Genomic DNA, 20,887 nt, shown 5'->3' with positions numbered 1-20,887 from the left:
CTTCTCCTTCTCCTTCTCCTTCTCCTTCTCCTTCTCCTTCTCCTTCTCCTTCTCCTTCTCCTTCTCCTTCTCCTTCTCCTTCTCCTTCTCCTTCTCCTTCTCCTTCTCCTTCTCCTTCTCCTCCTCCTCCTCCTCCTCCTCCTCCTCCTCCTCCTTCTCCTTCTCCTTCTCCTTCTCCTTCTCCTTCTCCTTCTCCTCCTCCTTCTCTTTCTCCTTCTCCTCCTCCTCCTCCTCCTTCTCCTCCTCCTTCTCCTTTTTCTCCTCCTTCTCCTTCTCCTCTTCCTTCTCCTTCTCCACTTTCTTCTCCTCCTCTTCCTTCACCCTTTTCTCCTTCTCCTTTGCTCCTTCTCCCCTTGCTCCTTTTTCTCCTTTTCTCCTTGTTTTCTCATTTTCCCCCTCTGGTTTTCACCTTATCCTTTTCTCCTCCCTCCTCTCCCCATCCCCTCCCAGTGTCAGCACCCAGCAGGAGGACCCATGGGTGCCCAGGAGCCCCAGACACCCCTTCCCCTGCCACCCATGGGCCATCCTCAGGGCCAGGGACACGCTATGGGGCCTGCGGGGGGAGTGCACGGGGAAGGGAAGGGGCCAGGCCACAGCTCAGCTGTTCCCTGCCTCGGTGAGGAGGAAGCCGGGGGCGGGAGGCAGCCCGGGTTTCCCTGCGGGGCCGAGATGGGCACGTTTCATTTCCACCCCAACCCCTGCCGCGTGTGGCGGAGGACGAGACAGCGCCGTGGGGAAGGAAGCGCAGCGAGAGACGGGGCTGCGCGGCACGGCACGGGGCACGCGGCACGGGCAGGGGGCCCGCTGCCTCGCCATGGCTCCCGGAGCCTTGAGGACCACGCGGGGCAACGTGGACGTGGCCCTGGCCGGCCTCTGCGTCCTGCTGCTGTGCTGCAGCCCCGCGCTGGCCGGCTGCCACCGGGGTAGGTAGAAAACCCAAAGGTTTTGGGTACGGAAGCAAGGGGAATGGGGGGGCGCTCGGGGGAGGAATGGGGTTAAAGGATGGAGAAAAGGGCCAGGTCCTGAGGTCGTGTGCGTGCCGACCACGGTTGGGGTTTGGTGTTGAAGGTTTGGATTTGTCAGGTCCTGGGGTTTCCTGCACTGGCTTTCATGCCCCTGTGCTTCACCTCCTGGGGTGGGCTTCATCCTCACCGAGGTGGGCTCCTTCCTCTGGTTTTGCTTGGGGTGAAATTTTGGGAGAGAAAGGCAGGTGGAGAGGGTGAATGGGGGAGTCTGGGCAGGGCAAGGAAGAGTCCCGGTGAGGCCAGGTCCCCACTTTGGTAGCATCGTTTTTTTTCTGCCCCGGTGGCAAGCGTGGGGCTGGAAGCCCCTCGTGGGACCCTCCCCAGGCACCGATGGCAGCTGGTGCTGGGAAGAGGCAGGGACACCTGTAAAACCTGCTCAGGACATCCTCCAAGCACTTCATTCATTGCTGAGAGCGGCACTCAGTAGGAAGCACAGCCCTGAGCCTGCTGAATATTTCCTGTTGAACACAAGAACCTAAGAATACTGCGAAAATTAAAACTCTCGGCATAGGCACTGTCACAGCAAACGCTGCCTGCCAGGAGCTGGAGCAGTTCCCTCTCTCCATTCTCCTGTCTGGTATTGTTTCTCATTTTTTCAGCCCAGTTTTCCAGCTAATCATGTATTCAAGGAACAGTCCTGGTTCCTTCTCTGCTTGGTGAGCCTATTTGTACATATTGGCCTCGGGCCAATGCTGAAGGGAAAGGGGGCACTTTCTGATCCTGCCTCCGAGTCCAGGGGCTCGTGTCGGTGCTGGTTTCTGAAAAATGGGAAGTTAAATTTCACTGATGGTTTGGATCATGTGTGGTCAGAAAACCTACGTGATTTTTTTTTTTTTATTTCTTCCTTTTTTTTAAAAAAAAAATATATATATTTTTTCCTGCTTTTTATTGCTCTGAACCCCAAATAATACAGCAGCTACCTGTCCCTGCTGGGTCTGCTTGTCCGTGCCAGGACATCACCCGTTCCAGTGGCTCAAAGTGAGAGGCAGGCAGCGAGTCCGACGGGCAGGCTCAGTATTGCTAATTCTTGCTACTTAGGGGCTTGCTAGGGGACAAGAGGGCACTGCTGGGGCTCTGCAGCCCTGGCTTTGCTCAGGAGGTGGTGGTGGAAGGTGCCTGGCCCATGGCTGCAGCCTTGCTGGGACTGGGTGGGCAGAACTGAGGTGCCCCAAACAGGGACCCAGTCCTTCAGCTCAATTTTGGAGGTGACACCAGCTAGAGGAAGGGTGAAACCCAACATTAACACTGAGCATGGATTTAGTAGCAATAATAATATGCCCCCCCTCCCTGGAGTCTGTTTTCTCTGGTGCAGATGCTCCTGTGGGTTCGTTGTAGGGGGTTCTGCTGAGACCACTTGGCGCAGGTCACAGGGCTGGGCTCACGAACAGATTTTCACAAATCCCTTTAGGGACCTTCAGGAGCTGAGGGTGAAAGAGCTGAGAAGCGTGCGGGGACTCTGGCACAGAAGGCAGGAACATGAGGGGCATGGGAGACCATCACCTCCGTGTGGGATGGGAGCTGCAGGGGGCTCTCACCCTTTTTGCAGCCCAGGATCTCACTAGGGGCACATCTGCTTCTGCTGCCCGCTGTCACCGTGTCATTTCCTTGCTTCTTCTCTCCCCAACAGTGACCTTCTCCCCAGCCACGTTAACTCGCCCTGCAGGCGGCTCAGCCACCTTCTTCTGCAACATCTCCATAGAGAACAACTCCAGCCTGGAGTACAATCTCAACTGGTACAAGGAGACCAACCACAGTGATGCCCAAAAAATTGCTCAGATCAGCCGGAGCATCCCCCAGACAAAGACGGAGAAGTACCTGCTCTCCAACCACGCTCCTGTCTTCAAGATCGAGATCCTGAACCTCCACCAGAACGACTCGGGCTCCTACTACTGCGGGCTGATCGCCTTCTTCCAACCCAACAAAGTGGAGGAGAGCAACCGGTCCCACCTGGTGGTCACAGGTCAGCTGAAGGGGACAGGCCGTCTGTGTCACCTCTGCAGTGTTACCCCAGAGGGTAGAGACTGGGGTGGATGGCGAGGGGTTGGGGACTCACGGACTTATTCTTGGTGCCCTGCTCCCCAATCCAGGGGCATGCAGGTGGCATCTCAGCTGCGGTGCCTGCCGAGGGGCTGTGTCCCAGAGATGGAAAATCCTCATTCCTGGTGAAGTGTATGGCCCCAGGCAGGCAGCACCCTCCTGGGGAGGACCTGGTATGGGTCAGGAGAGCACAACCCTGCCCTTTACTCGTACTGTTGAGGTCCGGGACACAGCAGGCTGTCCTCTCCCTGAGCACCCTGCAGCTGGATCTGGCCCTGAGGCAGGAGGTCTCTGTCCCAAGGATGCTCTGGGGAGGAAGGAGTCCTTACTGACGGCATTCCCTTTAACAAAAAGGGAAAACACTGCAAAAGTTAGTCTTCTTACAGTCTTCTTACACATCTGCTGCCAGCGTGAGCTGGCCCCAAGATGTGGAGGTGTCTGAGATGCATGGGGGAGCTGTGTTCTCCTTGGGAATGGGGATCGGGTCCTGCTGTGACACTGCCTGTGGGTGTCCTGTCCCCTACACCCTCATTGTCAGCCCATGTGGGATCATCCTTACCACCTGCAATGAGGAGGAGTGGGATGTGGCCAAAAGACCCCCCACGTCAGCCCAAATTGAGGGCCCTGGAGGGATGGCGGGGCTGTAGCAGCCAGCCTTGAACTGAGCCCTTTCTGGGGACACCCCCTGTGCTCCCCTGGTGCCATTCACAGAGATGTGCTCCTGACCTTCTGGCTTTTGTCACGGTTCTTGCAGCAGCCCCTGAGAAGATAAACACCACTGAGGAGCCCGGCGTGGAGGACAGCAGCCCCCCAAGCCACATCAAGGCTGTGATCCTGGGCGTCCTGCTGCTGGGCTGCGTGGTCGTGCTGGTGGTCCTCGGCTACTGCGTCGTCACCTACAGGAGAGGAGGTGGGGAGCCTGGGGACCCCTACTCACCATGCCGAGGGGCTGGGGGTGTGACAGGGGACTTGGGGGGTGACATTTCTTCATCAAACCCAGCTGGGACCCGGGGGCAGATGGATATGGGGGGTGCACGCAGGCTGGTTTGCCATGCCCAAACGCAAGCGTGGCTTGTCCCCGTGGGACAGGCATCTCCGTGCTGGTGGGACAAGGGTGCTCAGGGCCCCGCTCGCCCCCCAGCCCATGTGCTGAGGCTCTGCACCTCTCCTTGGAGCAATGCCTAAGGACGCAAGGGGACTGGTGAGCCCCGGCGCAGCAGCGTGGCGAGGCTGGGTCAGCCCCAGCTGCTCACGCTGCCTTGGCACACGAGCATCTGCTAACCAAATGTGTTACTTTGCAGATGTGCAGAAACCACCGAGTGAAAACGCTGCGGAGGTGAGTTCTCCGCCTCCGACAGCCCGCCGTGCTGCGGGGGAGCGGCGCTGGGTGCGGGAGCGGAGGGCACGGGGCCTCCCTTTATCAGGCTTCTCGCTTCCCCTATCTCCTCTGGCACTGCGCGATCTCTCCTGCACTGCTACGGCTGCACCTGCAGCACGGCCCCATCGCGAAATCAAAAAACCGCCTGAGGCAGGTCGGGGGCCTCTCTAGTCCAACCCTTGCTCAGAGCAAGGTTTTATCTGATGGGGAATTGTGTTGCTGTAAATAACGGGAGACACTCTCACCCCATATCCCCCTCTTGCTGCAGTTTGGCTTGTTCCCTCTCTTCCTTTTGCTGGGCACTGCCTGAATTGTCTGTCTTCCTCCAAGCCCGTTAGGTAGCTGAGGGCAGCCTTCATGCTCCCCTCTCTGGGCTGAGCAGCTGCAGCCCCAAGCTCACCCCGTGCCATTGGTGCCCATGGAGAGGTGAGAAAAGGGACCCTGACCTGCCTGCGGGTGACCCCGAGGCTCAGGGTCTGGTTTCCCTGCACCAATGCCACCCCAGGTCTGTATGTCCTTCCCCTCTGCACTGCTCTTGCCCTCCTGGGATGCTCGTTCTGACACTTGCTGTACAAAGGGACTCGTGCTGGGAATGAATGGTGCCTCTGGGCAGAGGATGGATCCCAACAGGGTGTCCTTTCTCTGCAGAAGGAAGAGAAGCCGCCCGTGGTGTCCGTGTCCACCGTGGACTACGGTGTGCTGGAGTTTCAGTGGGACCCGCACACCCAGCTGCCTCCCGAGACCTGTCCGGATGACCAGACCGAGTACGCCACCATCATCTTCCCTGAGGAGAAACCTGTCACGCCCGAGCGGGGCAAGAGGCACCTGGACGAGAGGACGTGGCAGCCGCCGTCACAGCCCTGCTGAGGCCCAAAGCCACGTGTGTGTGCCGAGCAGAGCGATGGAGGTGCTGCTGCTGCAGTTCGTGTCGGACAGCGCTGGCTGTGCTGGTGTCACGGCCACAGGACAGGCACCGAAGGACAGGGACAGGTCCCTGCTGGCCTGGTGCTGGGCTCCAGGTGCCTCCGTACTAAGGGCAGGATGGGACCGAGCAGCGATGCCAACGGGGCAGTGCCAAGGGATTGTCTCCCATCGTCCATCTCCCACATCTTCCTGGGGATATCTGGGGCAGCCGCCCTGCATCCAACCCTGCCGGCAAAGCAGGGCTTTGGGACAGGCTCCAGAGCGAGAACAAGGGCAGTGCTGGGAGCTGCCACCCCACGGGAGCAACATCCCAACCCCAGGATCTTGTCCCAGCTCAGGGCAGGGACTTCTGCACGTACTGCTATTTAACGAGCCCCTGGGAAGCTGGCGGGTGCTCTCAGACACTTTCCTCCTCTGCGGGGACGAGGGGCACTGCTGGGCATCCCGGGACAAGGATGCTGTGCCTGGTGGGAGCCGGATCCGGCTGTGGGGGCGAATAAAGGGTTTGGCGCCCGGGCTGTTTGCTGACTCGTGGCAGCAGGCGCGTGGGCAGGCAAATAACAGCTCCTGGCAGCATGCAGGTGAGAGCCGGGAGGCGGCGGTGTCTGTTGTGGTTCCTGGGCCCCTCCGCGCGATAAGCAAGCCGCTCTTCCATGAAACTGCTCTTAATAATTTAGAGAATGAGCTGCTCCTCACCTGTGCTGGGCCTGGGTGCAGACGGGGATGGAGCAGCCACAAAGAAGCCCCCCACTCCCCTTTCTGGGCTCAGCTTGGGGTGCTCGCCTGCCCGGCTGGGGACAAGGTGCTGGGGACTGGCTGCCACCACGCAGGGTGATGCTCATGGTGTGGTGCCTGGCACAGCCCAGCTGCGAAGCTGTCTCCAAACTTCCATTTTTCCCTTGAAAGCGGTGCCAGGCATGTGCAGCCCAGCCAAAATCTTATAGAAACCAAAAGAGAAAGCAGCAACAGTTGCTAGAGACTGGAGAAGCCCTGGTGAGAAGCAGGCTTGGAGGCAGCAGCGTCCTGCTGGGAGCCCATGAAACCCCAAGCAAACAAAGGGCCATTTGCATACTGCACCTCGTGGCACTGTCAGCAGCTTTCTTTTTCCATTACCGCAGCTAAAAGTAGCATAGTCTTGAGACACCAGGCACCATGGTCTGTGCCCTCTGGGGGCTGTGACAGCCATGAGAAGCCTCCAGAGAAGATCATAGGGGATGAGCATCCATCCAGGATGGCTTACATCCTTCCCTAGTGCAGGGCCATGGATGTGGTGGCCCCGCTCAGTCCCCTGACCCTCAGCATGCTCCCCTGGGGCAGTGGCGTATCTTACCCCGTGTTTACACACGTCACAGTGCAGCTCAGTCCATCCAGACTCAGTGCAAGGAGCAGCTCCGCTCCTTGCCCTGCAGCAGCACCGTGCTGCCCCAGCAGCTCAATGGTCGTGCAGGAGGCAGCTGCAGCAAGCAAGAAGTGGGAGCTCAGTCAGCAGTTTTGGTTCTGCCTTTCCCGTAAGAGCGCATGCAGGAGGGTGGGCCCTGCTTCATTTTTTCCACCCTACCTCTTTGGGCAGCAGGGGTGCCAGGCACGCCGTGGGGGCTCAGCACTTCATGAAAACCTCAGCGAGCACCCGAGCCATGGCAGTGCCTGCACCCCTCGGGGCACCCAGCAGCCTGACCACCTCCCCGTGCCTCGCAGGGAGCAAGGCAGTGGGGCTGGGGACATGTGGGGTGCGTGGTGAGGATGCTCCAGGCACCATCTCCCACCCCTGTTTGCAGGGCAGGGTGCTGGTGCTGGCCCAACAGGACCGGGCTCCCGGAGTGGCTGCTTATTGCTTGGTGAGCTCCCAGCAGGGTGCAGGCTTCAGGTCCCCAGCTGAGCATCCCTGGGCCGAGCAGTGCTCATGGGTGGGAAGCCAAGCTGGAGGGCTGTCTCCACCTGCCCAAACTGCTCCATCTTTCCACGCCAACCAGATCAGCCACTATTTTGTTCTTCCCTCCAGCTTGCCGATGGTAGCCCCATCTTTCTGGAGTCACTGCGTGGCACCTGAAGCCACCTGTTTTGTCTCCCACCATGAGAGGCCCCCATTTCTGGCTTTCCCAGCCCCACCACCCCACACTCCTCCTTCCCCAGCCCCTCTCCCTGTGTCACAGCCCTCCTGCTTTTGCCCACCTCTGCATCCATGCCAGCTGGCATCGGCACCGACTTGGCACCACTTTTCTCTGCTCCGAATCGAGCAGGGACCCCAGCAACTCACGTCCCACTTCTGTTAAGTTTAGCATCAGGTTTTCTGGGGTGCCTTGACACCCTCAAGGACTGGTGCCCTGCAGGTACTTTGACTCTCCCTGCCTGCACCAAGGTTGGGCTGTGATGGGTCAGGGGTCCGGAGGTTTTGGGGGATTTGGCAAATTCTGGCCTTTCTGCCGTAGCTGCTTTGCATTGCTGTGAAGATGAATGATTTTAATGGTCCTCTGTTTAGGCTGCAGAAAACAAAAAGCTTGCTGCAGAGCAGCTAGCCAGACCCCCCAAAAACCTCACGCTGGTTTTGAGCTCATTTCACTCACTTCAGCATTGTGGCCTCCAGAGCTCACCCGCACCCTGCAGCCGTGCCCCCAGCCAGCCCTGGTGCTGTGCGGGACTGGGTGCAGCTGGGGTGGCTGCAGCCACCGCCACATTTCCTGCTCTCTTGGGTCTGTCACAGCAGCCACTTCCAACCACGGCCACCCCACGCTTCCTCAGGGCAGCAGGGGTTGCCACTAGCGTTGCTGCTGAAGTGCTTTGTCAGCATCTCAGGTGCATCCAGAGAGCAGGGCTCACCCCAGCTCCAGTCCCATAGCTGGGAGACCTCTGAGAGCTGGGGCTGGTCCCCGTCGGCACACACAAGAAGCTTCACATGCAATAAAGTGCCTGAGCAAGCAAATGCCCCAACAGAGCTGTCTGAGCCCTGACTACCTCCTTATGTAGCCCAGCTGTGGTCAGAGGTGATTGGGAACGTGTGAGTCCCTTAAAGATGCCCTAGCCCAAAGGCTGGGTTTGGAGGAAGTGGGCAGGAAGATGGAGAGGAAATCCTCTGCTGCTTGCAGGAGTGTCTTCAAGGAGAGCCATGCCATGAAACAACAAAGCACTGATCCTGCAAAATAGGGCATTGCACGTGTAGAGGGAAGAAGGGACAGTAAGGCCACGTGTCAATAATGTCACTTAGAAGCAAGCAGTGTCCTGGTCACTTATGAGTGTGGAGAGCTGGGAGGTTTCAGAGCAGTGTTTTGTTTTTTGGAAGCACCTGCGTGCTGCAGGTGGTCAGATGTGCTGCTGGGCAGGTTGCCTGGACCCCTAACCAAAGCCCATCTACACCACCCCAATGTATCCTGATGGGTCTGGACCCACAGCATCTCCCCCATCCCATCCCATCCCACCGAGAGCCCTGCCCTGCCTGCACCTGAGAGTGCTGGAGGCTTGCCGAACATCTGCGTTTCCTCCTGCTGCCCTCATTTTGCTTTCTCTAGTTTTGCTTTGAGTCGGCTCCATGGTTTCTCCTTCTCTCTCTTCCTCCCTTGGGAGGGATGTGCTGCTGGAGGGGCTGGCTGGCTGAGTGGTGCTGAGCCGTGCGCCCGGGAACAAACCCGCTGCCACCGCACTGGGTGCAGCCTCCTCGGGGAGCCCTCCACTTACACCAGGGGGACCACCACGGGGCCACCAGACCAACGGGGCACAAAACCCTCTTGGGGTGGTACCCGATGGTGTTTCCTCAGCTGGTCCCTCCTGTATATCTCTCCCCACTGCTCAGCATCCCTCTCCATCCATCAGAAGGGACAATGTCCAGCCCAGCTCAGGCATGTTCCCATTTCCTCGGGATCTGATTCCCCATGCCTCAAATCCAGGCGCCAGACCCACCTTCTCTAAGGGCTCAACCACGAAGGTAGCCCAGCCTGGAAGGGATGCTGGTCCCTAGAGGATGTGGGCCTCGCCGTGACGGGGTGACAAGCAGTGACACCAGTGCAAACATGGTGTGGGGGACAGGGGCACGGGCAGCTGGCATGGTGCTGGGTCCCAGGAGGCTACGGATGCCAAACTCGCCATCTGCATCAAGGAAAGGGAAAAAAGAGGATCCAGGAAGCTGCAGATGAGTCAGCCTCGGTACCCAGAAAACCGCTGGAACAAATTAGTAAGGCCACCAAGCGGTAAACACTGAGAGGGCAGCGCTGGGACTGAGAACGTCGATTTAGCAGGAACAAATTGTGTCAAACCAACCTAATGCTCTTTTCATTAGGGTGACGAGCTGGGTGGTGCAAGGAAACCGGGAGCGATGCTATCTTTGTGCAGTGTGTTATGTTACTTTCTCGTAAGCAAATTAGGGAAATGGGAAATTCTCCCACTGTGGGTGGACCGCTACCCGAGAAGCTATATCCCCAAAAGAGTTATCAATAGCCCGTGATGGAAGGCTCTTCAGATGGGGTTTCTCTGGGGAAGGGAAGCGCCTGGCCCGAATGAAGGCGGTCTGCTATTTAGGGAGGCTGTGGAGGTTAGAAAAGGGTTAGAAACCAAATCCCTGGGTGAGCTGGAGAAAGGAGCAAAAATACCCTGAAAAAAAATGTTGGCACAGCGAGAGCTGGAAGGGGAGGAGAGGAAGGTATCCACCTCCCTCCTCACGCCCCAGCTCACCTGGGGGTGGGAACCGAAGCCAAAAATAAATTCGGGCTGTGTGAAAGTGGCAGGGAAATCACCTCGCGGGCTGTGCCTCATCTCCTCCTTCACGCATCCCGCGGAGGAGTCAGGGCTGGAGCTCCGGGATGGAGAGGGCTTGTGGGGACTGTCCCCGTGGCGGGACGGGGCTGGTTCCCCAGTGCCCACCAGGGCCATGCTGGGGATCCCACGGGAGCTTTTTTTTTTTTCCAGGCAGGTGCCGGTAAGCATCGGGGTGCCGGGGCAACGCTGGGAGGTGTGCGCCGAGTGGAACAGGACGTCAAAGCAGTTTCAGCTCTGTGGGTGGTTCTGGGAAAGTCCCTTCAGTGCCGGCAAGCACCGGGCTCTGACAGAGGGAGCAGCGCCCGGCTGCTCGCAGAGGGCTCGGCGCCCCGAGTCGAGATCTGAGTCGTGTTGCCGTGACGCAGCGGGGCAGGCTTTCCATGACAGCGGGGTTTTGGAGGCACCCGGCCCCCCGAGCCCGAGGGGCGGCAGGGAGAGGGGCAGCAATGCTGGCAGCCCTGGAGCCTCCCCTTTTATTTTTCCCTGCATTCATCCCCCAGGATAAATCTCAGCCCCAAAAGCAGATGGGCAGGTGCTGCAGGGTGGTGGCCCTGTCCCTGCTGCCCTGTTGTTGGTGGCTCTCTGTGTCACAGCAATGCCAGGCACTGCAGGATGCCAGCGGGTCCCCGTGGCAAGGCTCCCGGGTCCCATCTGCAGGTTAGGGCTTTGCTAGCTCTCCGTAAGGATCCTGAAAACTCCGTCTTGGCTCCTCGGCTTGCAGGAAGACCTCCGTTCCTCCCTCCTGGCCCTGCTCTGGATGACAGGGTGGCGTTGCTGTTAAGGGTGGAAGGACCTCAAAATGAAGACAAAACAGGCACAGGAGGCAGCGTGCCAGCAGGGAACCCCACTGCTTCTCCAGCCTCTGGAAGAAGCTCGGCATCGTCCTGGGGAGCTGCTGCACGCCACACCTGGTGAGGGGCTATAGCCCCTGTGCTCAAACTGTGGTGGCCCGCATGGCCTATTTTAGGCACCCAACACGATTTGCTGCTGTGATTCTCCCCAGTGGCTGCATCCTTGGTGGTGCCCTCTGAGGCTGGGTACTTTGGAGAGTTCTGTGTCCTCGCTGTGCACAGGATGGTCTCCTCTGGATCCTTCAGGCTAGACGTGATGGTTTCACGTTGAGGTGGCTCCACAAGGCTGCAGATCTTCCCCCAGCTCCTCTCTCAAGACCAGATGCCATTCAGCCCCTTATCTGCCCATCCTGCGTGGCTCCGGGTGGGATGCCCGGCGATGGGGGAGGCAGGGGGGTGCCAGCAGCCCCAGCCCCACTGCTTTCGCCTCCCGCAGTGCTCTCGGCACAGAGCTCACCTCCCCACTTTCAGTTTTATGTGCGGTGCCATCATCCCCGACTTTCCACTCTGCGGTTTCATGTCAGGCTTTTTCTGCTCGAGTTGACTGAAAGTTGTTAAAAACACCCCATGTTTGGTGGCAGCTATCGAGAGAGATAAGTGTACCTGGGGTTTTGTCAGCTGCTGAGCTCTGCATTTTCGGTGGGTTTTGCTTCCATTATTCCTACCCTGAGCAAAATCTCTGCTGATTCTGCCCCATTGCCCTGATATTGGTGGTCCTGGCCAGCTCAGGGGCTTTGCATTTTGAGCCTACGGATGGAGCAGCAATGACAGCTTCAGCAGGGATGGGAGTTTGCCCTGTGCCCAAGTCTTGCATACAAAACGCGTTGGGGACAGCTGCCTTGGCTTTCCTCTGGGGGACTTTTCACCTGTCCAGATGTGGCACAGCGTCAGCAGAACCAGTGGATGCAGGGATCAGGCTGGGGTGGTGCTGCTCACGCGGGTGCAAAGGTTCCCGTCTCCAGGCAGCAGGACGTGACTTTGCACCCATGAGGGAGGGAAGACCGGTGTGTGGGGCACCGAGAGCTGCACACGTGTCAGTGCCCAGAAGCTGCAAGCTTGGCCTCGGCCACCACCGCTTTGCCAGCTCCAGGCCGGACCATGAGGACATGGCAGAAGATTTTTGCACAGAAGGTTGCAGACATGCACGTGAAGGAGCCGTGGACGCTTCAGGAGGATGACAGCCTGCAGGTGCACAGCCCTAAGCCTGGCCGGAGGGAGTATTTGCAGAACCGTGCAGCTGGGAGGTAGGGGCTGCCAACTACCACCATCCACTCGGTCCCCTTTGGACCACCACCTTTGTCCTCCCCCAAAAGCCTCCTGCTGCCTTGGGCTGCAGCAGGGTGACCCTGCCCTTGGTGGAGGGGTGCAGAGCCCTCTGCCACAGCACCCTGCAGCCCGGGAGGGAGGAGGGGATGCAGAGAGGGGTGCTGGGCTGCTAGCCCCTGTACATGTTGTGAAAGACAAGGAGCTGCAGGTTTCTCCCCTTTTGACTACTCAAGACATCTCCTCACCTGCCCTGTGGCCTCCACCCACACCTTCCTTCTATTTTGCTTCTTTTTCGACTTCCCCTGCCCCTTGTTGATGCTGGCTTTCCGCTGAGATGTGCTGCAACAGCACGGGCTGGGGGCTGGAGCCCCAAATGGAGCCGGTGCCAGATGCTTCCCTCCCCCAGGTCCCCTGCTCGGGGTGGTGGGGTCCAGAGGGGTGAGGGCACCAGGCTCATCCTAAAATCTGTAGAGCTTGGGCCAGCCCCCAGCTCACCTGTGCTGAGCTACCCAGGCTGGTGTCATGCCAACAGGGGAGAACAGGCCATGGGTGTCCTTGCGTGAAGCTGATCCCTCAGCCCCGACTGCCCTGGTCCCTACCGATGGCATGGGGAGCTGCTGGGCTGCAGCGGGGACCCGAGGATGAGCTGGTGTCCCCTGTGCCCCGGCAGGTTCCAGTGCTCCCAGTGCTTACACGAGTGGTCCTCAGCCAAGGTGCACATCCTCTTCCACATGCGCCGGGGCAAGGTGAGGATGCGAATCTTCCGGCAGGCCTGCCGGCGCTGCCTCAGCCCCCAGCTGGAGGAGCCCACTTTCAGCCAGGAGAACCTGGAGAGGATCCTGCACAACCTGGTGCTTCAGATCCTCAAGGACTTCTACAAGGTGCCGGTGCAGCCCTCTGACCTCCTGGAAGTGGTGGTGGACACCAAGCTGGCGGGGCCGCACGACAGCAGCCGCTGCGAAGGCTGCCAGCTTGGGGTTTGCTCCAAGCCACGGGCGGCCCCGAAGCCACCAGCCTGGAAGCCCAAGAGGCACGTGGACACGGCCATGAGCCCTCCACGCCAGCTCCTCAGCAGCGGCTTTCCCCGAAAATGTTGCTTCGTGCTCCTTGCTGTATGCATTGTGGCCGTGGTCCTCTTCATCGTGTTGTATTTCACCTTGAAGTAGTGGGAGCTGGGGCTGGCAAATGGGAGCCAGGGTGATGGCTGTGGGGGTGAGGATGATGGGGGTGGTGGGTGGAAATTTGGGTGCCCAGGGCCAGCCCTTTTTCTCATCTTGGCAAGGTTTCCACAGCACACAGGGGTCAGGGATGGCCACCACCACCATGCTTGGGCACCTTGGTCCCAGCCCAGGGGAGCCTGGCGGGTCAGATGGCTTCTTGTGGGACACATTCTGCATGAGGATGACCCCCATCTCCCCCCCACAAAGGATGGAGTGTACCTGCAAGAATAAACCAGCTCTTTGTCCTCAGTTTGAGGATGCACTTGTGCTTTTTTAATTTATCCAAAGCCTTTTCTGGGTATATGTGACCAGCTCAGCTGGAAGCAGGGGATTCCTTTATCAGCTCTTAGGAGACACATCCCATTGCTCTCCTGGCTCAGCCTTAGTGAAGATGGGTACCCAAAGCAGCTGAAAGGCACCTGGAACCGAAGGTTTGCAGCAGATGAACCAGGAGCCAGCAGCACCTGCCCGATCTGTACCAGGCAGGTGGTTTGGTGGGTTTGTGCCTCGGTTTCCTCATCTGTAAAATGGATCCCAACCATGCTGTGGGCATCCCCCTTTTTCCTTCCAGCTTCCCACTGTCCTGGAGATGGGTGCCCATGGGGACAGGCAGGGATCCTGAGTGTCCCCAGGTTGCTGCAGCAGCAGCGCTGTGGGTGACGATGTGGCCCTGTGCTCCTCTCCCTGCAGCACCCTGTGCTGCCCCGTCCCACCACCGGGGCTCTCCTCTCTTTCAGCTTCTGGTGATCCCAATGTGAGCACTTTTAGAGCTCAGCCCAGGCCATTGGCCTCTTCCACAGCCACCTGGACCAGGATGAGGTGTGGGTCTGGGTGCAGATGAGGACCTTCAGCAGTATGTGTGTCCCTGAGCCCCCACGGGCCAGAGCTGCATTGCTTATTCATCTCTGCCCCTCTCTCTGGGGTTTTCTCTGTCCCACCAGCTCTCTCCCTTTCCCCAACCCTTTCCTCTTCCACTGCCTCTCGCAGCCCCGGCGCCAGCAGATGGAGCTGCGAGATCTGCAGCACCGCACTGGGAAGCACTGGGACCAGTGACCCGCCAGGACTGGGAGGGGGCAGCCCTCCCTGAATGGGGGCAGCCCTCTCCCTCATCCCTGTGCCCTGCTGGCTCCCTGCAGCGTGGTTCCCCAAGACCATGCCCTATGTGGATATGGAGCCAGCCTGCTGAGCCGGTCTCTCACTGTGATTTCTCCAGTCTCAGAGCACTGGAGAGAGATGCACCGTGTTTCCTGAGCATTTTGGGCAGCGGCACCTGAATGTCCCCATCTTTCTGGAGGTTTCTCCTTGCTCAGGGCAGCCAGGGGCCAAGCTGTGCCGCGGGAGGAGCTGGTGCTGCAGATGGAGTCCCTTCCATCCCACGGCTGTCCTGGCGCTGGGACCAGCCCTCTCCCCGCCAGCGTTATGTCATGAAGGCAGAGACGCTGCCATTGCCCCTGGCCCTCTTCTTTCCATGCTGAGGTTTTCCCAGCCCCAGTCAGTCACCGTGCCTGGCTGCCTGCAGCCTGCCCAGCCACCCAGCTGCAGGGGGAACTCCCTCGCCTCCTCCTGCGAAGCCAGCTCTGGTGGAGACTGCATCCCTGCGGGGGTCCTTGTTTTCTTGCTTGTGTCTCTCTGTTCTTTTTCAAAGGCAGAGGCATCCCTTAAACCCCCTTGCAATGTTCTCTACACACACCCAGGCTCCTTCACCCATGGCCTTGCATTCATATGCTGCTTTTTCCCCAGTCCCCTGGCTGATGCTGCCTGCCTGTCTCCTTGTGCTGCGTGTGTGTGTCTGGGGGGCTCTGCCCCCTCCATCGTGCAGCTGCTTCATCCCTTCCCCATCACTCAACAACACCTGTGTATACACGGGCTTCTCAGCCACAGCCTCATTTTAGGGCTTTTTTTTCCAGGATACTCCACTCTGATGTGCAGGTGTGCCAATTCCCCCTGGGTTTCTTAGCAAAGTGCCCTCCGTGTGCTGCTCTCCATGGCTCTTGGCACTTTTGGAGGCCAGAGCAAACCCCCCCAGCTCAGCTCAGCAACCAGGGAAGGTGAGTGGCATGGAGACAGTGAGCCCATCCCAAGGAAGGTGGCTGAGGGGTGAAGGATGCTTTCTCCTGGTGGGATGCTGGGGGTCCTGGACAGGTTCTCACTGTCCCCCTCGTGCCACCCTGGTCTGTCCAGGGCTGGGCTCCTCCACAGCTAATATCTGGTGCCTACACTTGGCAAACCTCACCTGGGGGCATTTTGCTGGACTTTTACCACAGCCAGACTGATAAACTGCTGTCCCCATGCCTGTTCCTGCCTGCTGCCCGCTCCCATCCCCGCGGCACTGGGGCGAGGGGCTGGCGCAAGGGGCTGGCACTCGGTGGCACGCGGGGCAGTGAGCAGGGGACACGGGCTAGGTGGCATGGGGGACTTCCCGGCAGAGCTGTGGGAGGGAGGAGGAGGAGGATGGGCTATATTTGTGTTGGGTATCTTGTGGGCAGCAGCATTTTGTAACTTGCCTGGGAGCTGTCTAGGCACTGGTCCTACGGCTGATGGTTTGATGCCCAAGGGACCATCTTTTGCTTTTGCTTTTTCTTTCTCTTTCCCTTCATTCTTTGGATACCTTTGGACATGCTAGCACACCCGTGGGTGAGCAAGCCTGGGCAGCCACCCTGCTGTGAACCCCGAGGAGCCCAGGGGTGTTATTTCAGTGCTGTGCTGTAGGAAAATGGGGGCCAATAACCCATCTCTCAGCCCTGGATCTGGGCATAAGGCAGCAAACATGCCCATGGTTTAGGCTCTCTCCAAAGCCAGATTTTCACAGCCTGTGATGTGGAGAAGGGATGCTCAGCAGAGCTGTGTCCCTGCCCCAACTTCCATCCATGTTGCTACTTGATGGGCTGCCTCTTCACCCCTTTTAAAACAAAAGTCACTTACCTGTTATTTTTTTCTGCATGCCGATTGAACCCAGATTTTTTTTTTTTTATTCTCTCTCGCTGCGCTCTCCTCTGAACACCAACCCCCTCTTTAATGACATGATAGGGCTATAAATAATTGAAGGGCAGGATCTCACCTCTTGCTTTTCCCTGCAATTTGCATTCCTGGCCAGTCCAGGTCTGTCTCAGCCCGTGAAGCTGCAGGGGCTGTAGCTGAGCCGACACACTGCCAGCTTGCACAGGGCAGAGCCCCTCAGCACCCACCCTGCAAAGGTTTGAAACCACAAATTCTGGTGGAACCACTGCATTTCTCCCCTTGGTGCATTATCTCTGATCCCCAAGTAGCTTAAAATAAACTGACAGTGTAAACGGAGAGCCCAAAGGCTTTGAAATCAGCCACCGCCACAGTGGTGGATGCACTGCTGGACACCAGCCCAGCTGGCAGAGACGAAGGGTGATTTGCAATACTGGGGGATTTTGTTAGCATTTCCCCCGTGACGCTTAGGAACAGGAGATATATTGCATGCGCTTCGGTTTAATTGTTTGCTTTCAGGGATAAATATTATTTTTCCCAGCACTTCTGAAGAGGGAGTTTATTGAAAGCCAAAGAGCTCAGTGCTGTTGCAGAATTCCTGGCCTTGAGAGGCTTCTCTGCAATCTGCAGCCCCAGGGGACCATTTCTGAGCTGCCTTCAACCTGTGCCTTGCTGCGAGGCAGGGAGCTGGGACACCCGTGGGCAGCAGTGAGGAGGCAAGCCCTCCCCTTGGGTCCGCAGGAATAAACTCCTCTCCTCCACAATTCTCTCTTTTCTGGGCTGAGGAATCTGCTTTATTTCCCTTTTTTCAGGTAGGATAGGCATGGGTCCACGTCAATATCTGGGCTTTAGCAGCCCACTGCATCACCCGCTGGGCTCCCCGTGCCTGGGGACACTGGTGGGTTGGAAGTCATTGCTGCACCTCTGTGACCTTCCTGAGCCACTCCAGGCTCTGGATGACACTGGAGTAAACCCCATACTGCTCCTTCACCCCGCAGCCATCCCCCCAGGACACTGTGCCCAGCAGCTGCCATTGGCTCTTCTCGGGGCTGAAGGTGACCATGGGGCCCCCTGAGTCTCCGCTGCAAGCATCGTTCCCACCTGCACGGGGTGAAAACTGCTGCAGAACCTCTCTGGAGACCCAGACACCCTGGTGGGGTGAACCGGGGGCTTGCAGGGAGCAGGGACTGGGGTGTGAGGCTGGAAATGGCACTGAGTTTTACCTTCCTTCTCCCCTGCACAGAGCATGTCATCGGTCACGGTTCTGTGGAGCCTGGCGTAGGCATCCCTGCACTTGCTGTGTTCGACAATGGGCACCTCTATCTGCAACGCAAGTGCTTTGGTTCATTTCTTCCTGCTTCCCCCACCCAGCCACGTACCGAGCCTCCAGCTCTTCTCATCAAGTGCTGCGTGAGCCCCAGCCCCATGGAGGGAAACCCACCATGATGGGGACATGGAGCAGTGCCATGTCCTGCTGATTATTATGTCCATACCAGCCCCTGAGGCCAGCTGTAGCTCTCACCTCCATCAGGGTTTCGGGAAGCCGTTGCAGGAAGGGTTTCCCCCAACCACTGACGACGACCAGGGTGTCTGAAAGGGAAAGGGAAGATGCTGCACTGCTTACCGTGTGTGCTGCCCTTGCTGCCTGGTGGTTCTCAGATGCTGGACGCTCCTCCTGCCCACCTTCATGCTGTCTGTGCCTCCCACCTCCCTTCTCCTGAAGGCTGCCCCTGCCTGGCAGCTCCTGACCTGGCTCCCCCATCCGAGCTGTGGTTTGGGGCTGGGGAGTCCCATAGCTGTGCCGGGGGGCTAGAAGAGACGTGTGGAGCAGGCAAAGCTGCCTGGACCTCACACAGGTGTGTGGCCGCCCAGGGAAACAGTTGTCAGACAGGATGTCTGGGCTACACTTAGATAAGGGACAAAGGGGTTGGGAAGAGGAGAGGGAGGGGATTGTGGTTCTGGGTTCACAAATCACTCAGAGCTGCAAGGATGAGTGTATCGGGCTCATGCGGTCTCTGAGGAGGCTAACCACCACCAAACACTGAGGCTCCAGCTCTAGAAGGCTGTCTTGATACGCCATCTAACTCGCAAGTGAGGTTTGAGAAGCACATGCCAGGGATGCTTTCACCTGGTTGATCCCAAGCCAGAGGCCATGTGAGGTCCCTTCCAGCACCACTTCATATGATCTTTTTTCCCTGCCATTGTCCCTCCTGAACACCCTGGCCCTTTCCCTCTCCACCTCCCTGAGACATCTCACATGCATCGAGGTGCCCCCTGCACCCACCCTGGCTCATTACCCAGCCGCTCTTGGGGTACGCCCTGGCTGCTGCCACTCCTCATCCCCGCTCCCTTCCACCTCTCGAGCCTTCCCGCAGCCCCTTCCCCATGGCAGAGGAGGAAGAGGAGGGCAGCAAAGCTCTTGCCTCGTGGCTGCTTCTGGTCAGGGAAGCAAACGGGCATGACGTAGTCGTTCAGTGCTGCGGCCCCAGACAGCTCCACCAGCCCGATGTCATACTCCAAGGTGGCGGGGCGGTAGGACGGGTGGACAAGGAGGGCTTTGGGGTGCATCTGCTGCTCCGTGTCATCCTGCCTCAGGGTGCTGTGCTTCCCTGGGAGGGAGGGGAGGCAGGGAGAGGTTGGTACCAGAGAGGGAGGTGGCTCCATGGTGTTTCGGCAATTAGGGCAGCTCCCACTGTGGCTGGGTGCTCTGCATGTGTCTCTCTGAGGTTATTTTTCAAGCTGTGCCCAGAGCCACCGTGAGGAGAGCAGAGACCTGGCCATGGCTCTGCAGCCCCCCAGCTGTTCTCTTCTCACCCAGGATGATCCTGAAGGAGGAAGGGGCAAGCAGATCCGAGCTGCGGAGCTGGGGGCTCTCCGTGTCCAGTTCATTGTGGAGGCAGTGGGCTGCAGTGACAATCCACTTGTTCCCTAGGAAACAACCCCCGGGCATCAGCGTCCCTCTGAAGAGTACATCCCAGCTGCTCTTGCTTGCCACGTGTGGGAGAAAGCCTGGTGGAACTGCAGCTCCCTGGGCCTTTGGCAGTGGGAACTGCACAAAAGGACGAAGCCATGGGAGTAGGGGTGCTCACTTCTCTTGCAGTTCAAGAGGAAGGGAGCATTAGGTGAAGCTGTCTCCAACAAACATGAGGAGCAGTTTGTTCCTCAGTTTGAGTAGCCCTGTGGGCTACTGTGAGGCACCAAATCTTTACGTATGTTCAAAAATTACATCAGTATTTTCATCAAGCAGGATGGTGAACCTCAAAGGCACCACATCTGAGCCTGGGAGTCCCTGGGCAGCAGTGGGCTGGAGGCTCCCAGCATCCTACGATCCTCCCTAACCACAGACAGGATATTCCCAGCCTGGCTCTCACCTCCTGCAGCATCTCCCCGAGGATGGTCTTACCCAGAAGGGAGCCTGCGCAGAAGGGCCGGCCGCCCCGAGAGAGCATGGCGATCCAGGGGGAGGCTCCTCGCTGGGAGAGGTGTCTGCCTGCGGGCCGGGACACGGCGCTCCTGGAAATCCTGGGCTTCCCACACACTGCAGCCAGAGGGAAGAAAGCGAGATGTGAAGGATGTACACGCACCCAGACTTCGCATTCATCCTTACTGGGGTGTGGTGGAGTAAAAGGATACAGAGTGCCTCTACTTAAACCCGAGTGAAGGGCACTTTGAGGCCATCACTTGGATCTTACAACCCTGAGCAGGTTCTCAGACTTTTCCTGCTGTTTCCAAGGGTTTCCAAAGAGCCATATGGTCCCGAGTACTTGCTGCATTCTCAGGCCATGTGGAATGGAGGGGCTCTGATTCTGTGTCGCTGGCAGTATGGAAAGCAGCCTGTGTTACCAGCAGTGACCAGAAGCCTGGGAAATGGTCCATGGGGAGGTTTCTAGAGGGCTTTGGCTGTTCTTGCTCTGCAAATGCTTGCTGAAGCTGATGGTAATTGCAGACAGGTTTCCCAAAGTGATATGGATGTTTCTGGGCACTGATCACTCTGAGACTGGGTAGTACTCAGCCTTGTAAAGCCCACAGGTTGTCAAACCTGACTGAAGGCTAAGGACCTCTGTCCTTTCAAGCAAACTGGTATTTTGCAGCACTGCTATACATGGGTGGGCAGGATGACTACACCATGTAAGACCCAGCAGTCTAGCTTTCCCTAAAATGCTCCTTGCAGACATGACTTGCTTGTCTTGATTGTTGGGAACACGTAGTCTATTCATTATGGTCAGTTTTCCAGCACTGGCCACCACTGGATCTCACCTCCCTTGCATTTTCCGTGCACTATGCTCCAGCTTCTCTCTTGGCCATGGAAAGAGTTTGTGTGAAGCAGAGCTGGACTGTGTGGAGCTGAGGGCATGGCTGATAAGGTCTGACATGGACAGAGAGCAGATGTCATGGAGAAGGAGCAGGGGTGCATGGCACAGATTTGTGACCTGCCTTTGCCCTCAGTCCTTGACCTTGATCTGCCTGGAATAAAAGCCTCAGGGCACAAAC

General features: G+C 58.2%; 2 protein-coding genes across 6 annotated transcripts; both read left to right on the top strand.

Annotated features, from left to right (window-relative positions):
* The first annotated feature begins 680 nt into the window (after nt 1–680).
* LOC118157708 (programmed cell death protein 1-like) lies at nt 681–7,104 on the top strand. 5 transcript variants are annotated; one of them, XM_035312159.1, is made up of 5 exons: nt 681–923; nt 2,653–2,985; nt 3,817–3,972; nt 4,364–4,398; nt 5,089–7,104. In XM_035312159.1, the coding sequence occupies exons 1-5, from the start codon at nt 815–817 to the stop codon at nt 5,305–5,307; spliced, it is 852 nt and encodes a 283-aa protein (XP_035168050.1). In that variant the 5' UTR covers nt 681–814; the 3' UTR covers nt 5,308–7,104. The 5 variants fall into 5 exon arrangements, with proteins under 5 accessions (XP_035168050.1, XP_035168049.1, XP_035168048.1 ...); XM_035312157.1 differs by lacking the exon at nt 681–923 and having other exon boundaries at nt 2,328–2,985; XM_035312158.1 differs by lacking the exon at nt 5,089–7,104 and having other exon boundaries at nt 3,817–4,397.
* Nucleotides 7,105–12,053: 4,949 nt separating this feature from the next.
* Nucleotides 12,054–13,387, top strand: LOC118157710 (receptor-transporting protein 3-like). The gene is made up of 2 exons (XM_035312160.1): nt 12,054–12,199; nt 12,892–13,387. The coding sequence occupies exons 1-2, from the start codon at nt 12,054–12,056 to the stop codon at nt 13,385–13,387; spliced, it is 642 nt and encodes a 213-aa protein (XP_035168051.1).
* The last annotated feature ends 7,500 nt before the right edge of the window (nt 13,388–20,887 follow it).

This window comes from Oxyura jamaicensis (assembly GCF_011077185.1).
Source record: "Oxyura jamaicensis isolate SHBP4307 breed ruddy duck chromosome 9 unlocalized genomic scaffold, BPBGC_Ojam_1.0 oxy9_random_OJ106493, whole genome shotgun sequence".
In the NCBI taxonomy this organism is placed as follows: domain Eukaryota; kingdom Metazoa; phylum Chordata; class Aves; order Anseriformes; family Anatidae; genus Oxyura; species Oxyura jamaicensis.
The sequence above is the reverse complement of the archived record's forward strand: the minus strand, read 5'-3'. Positions and strand labels throughout refer to the sequence as shown.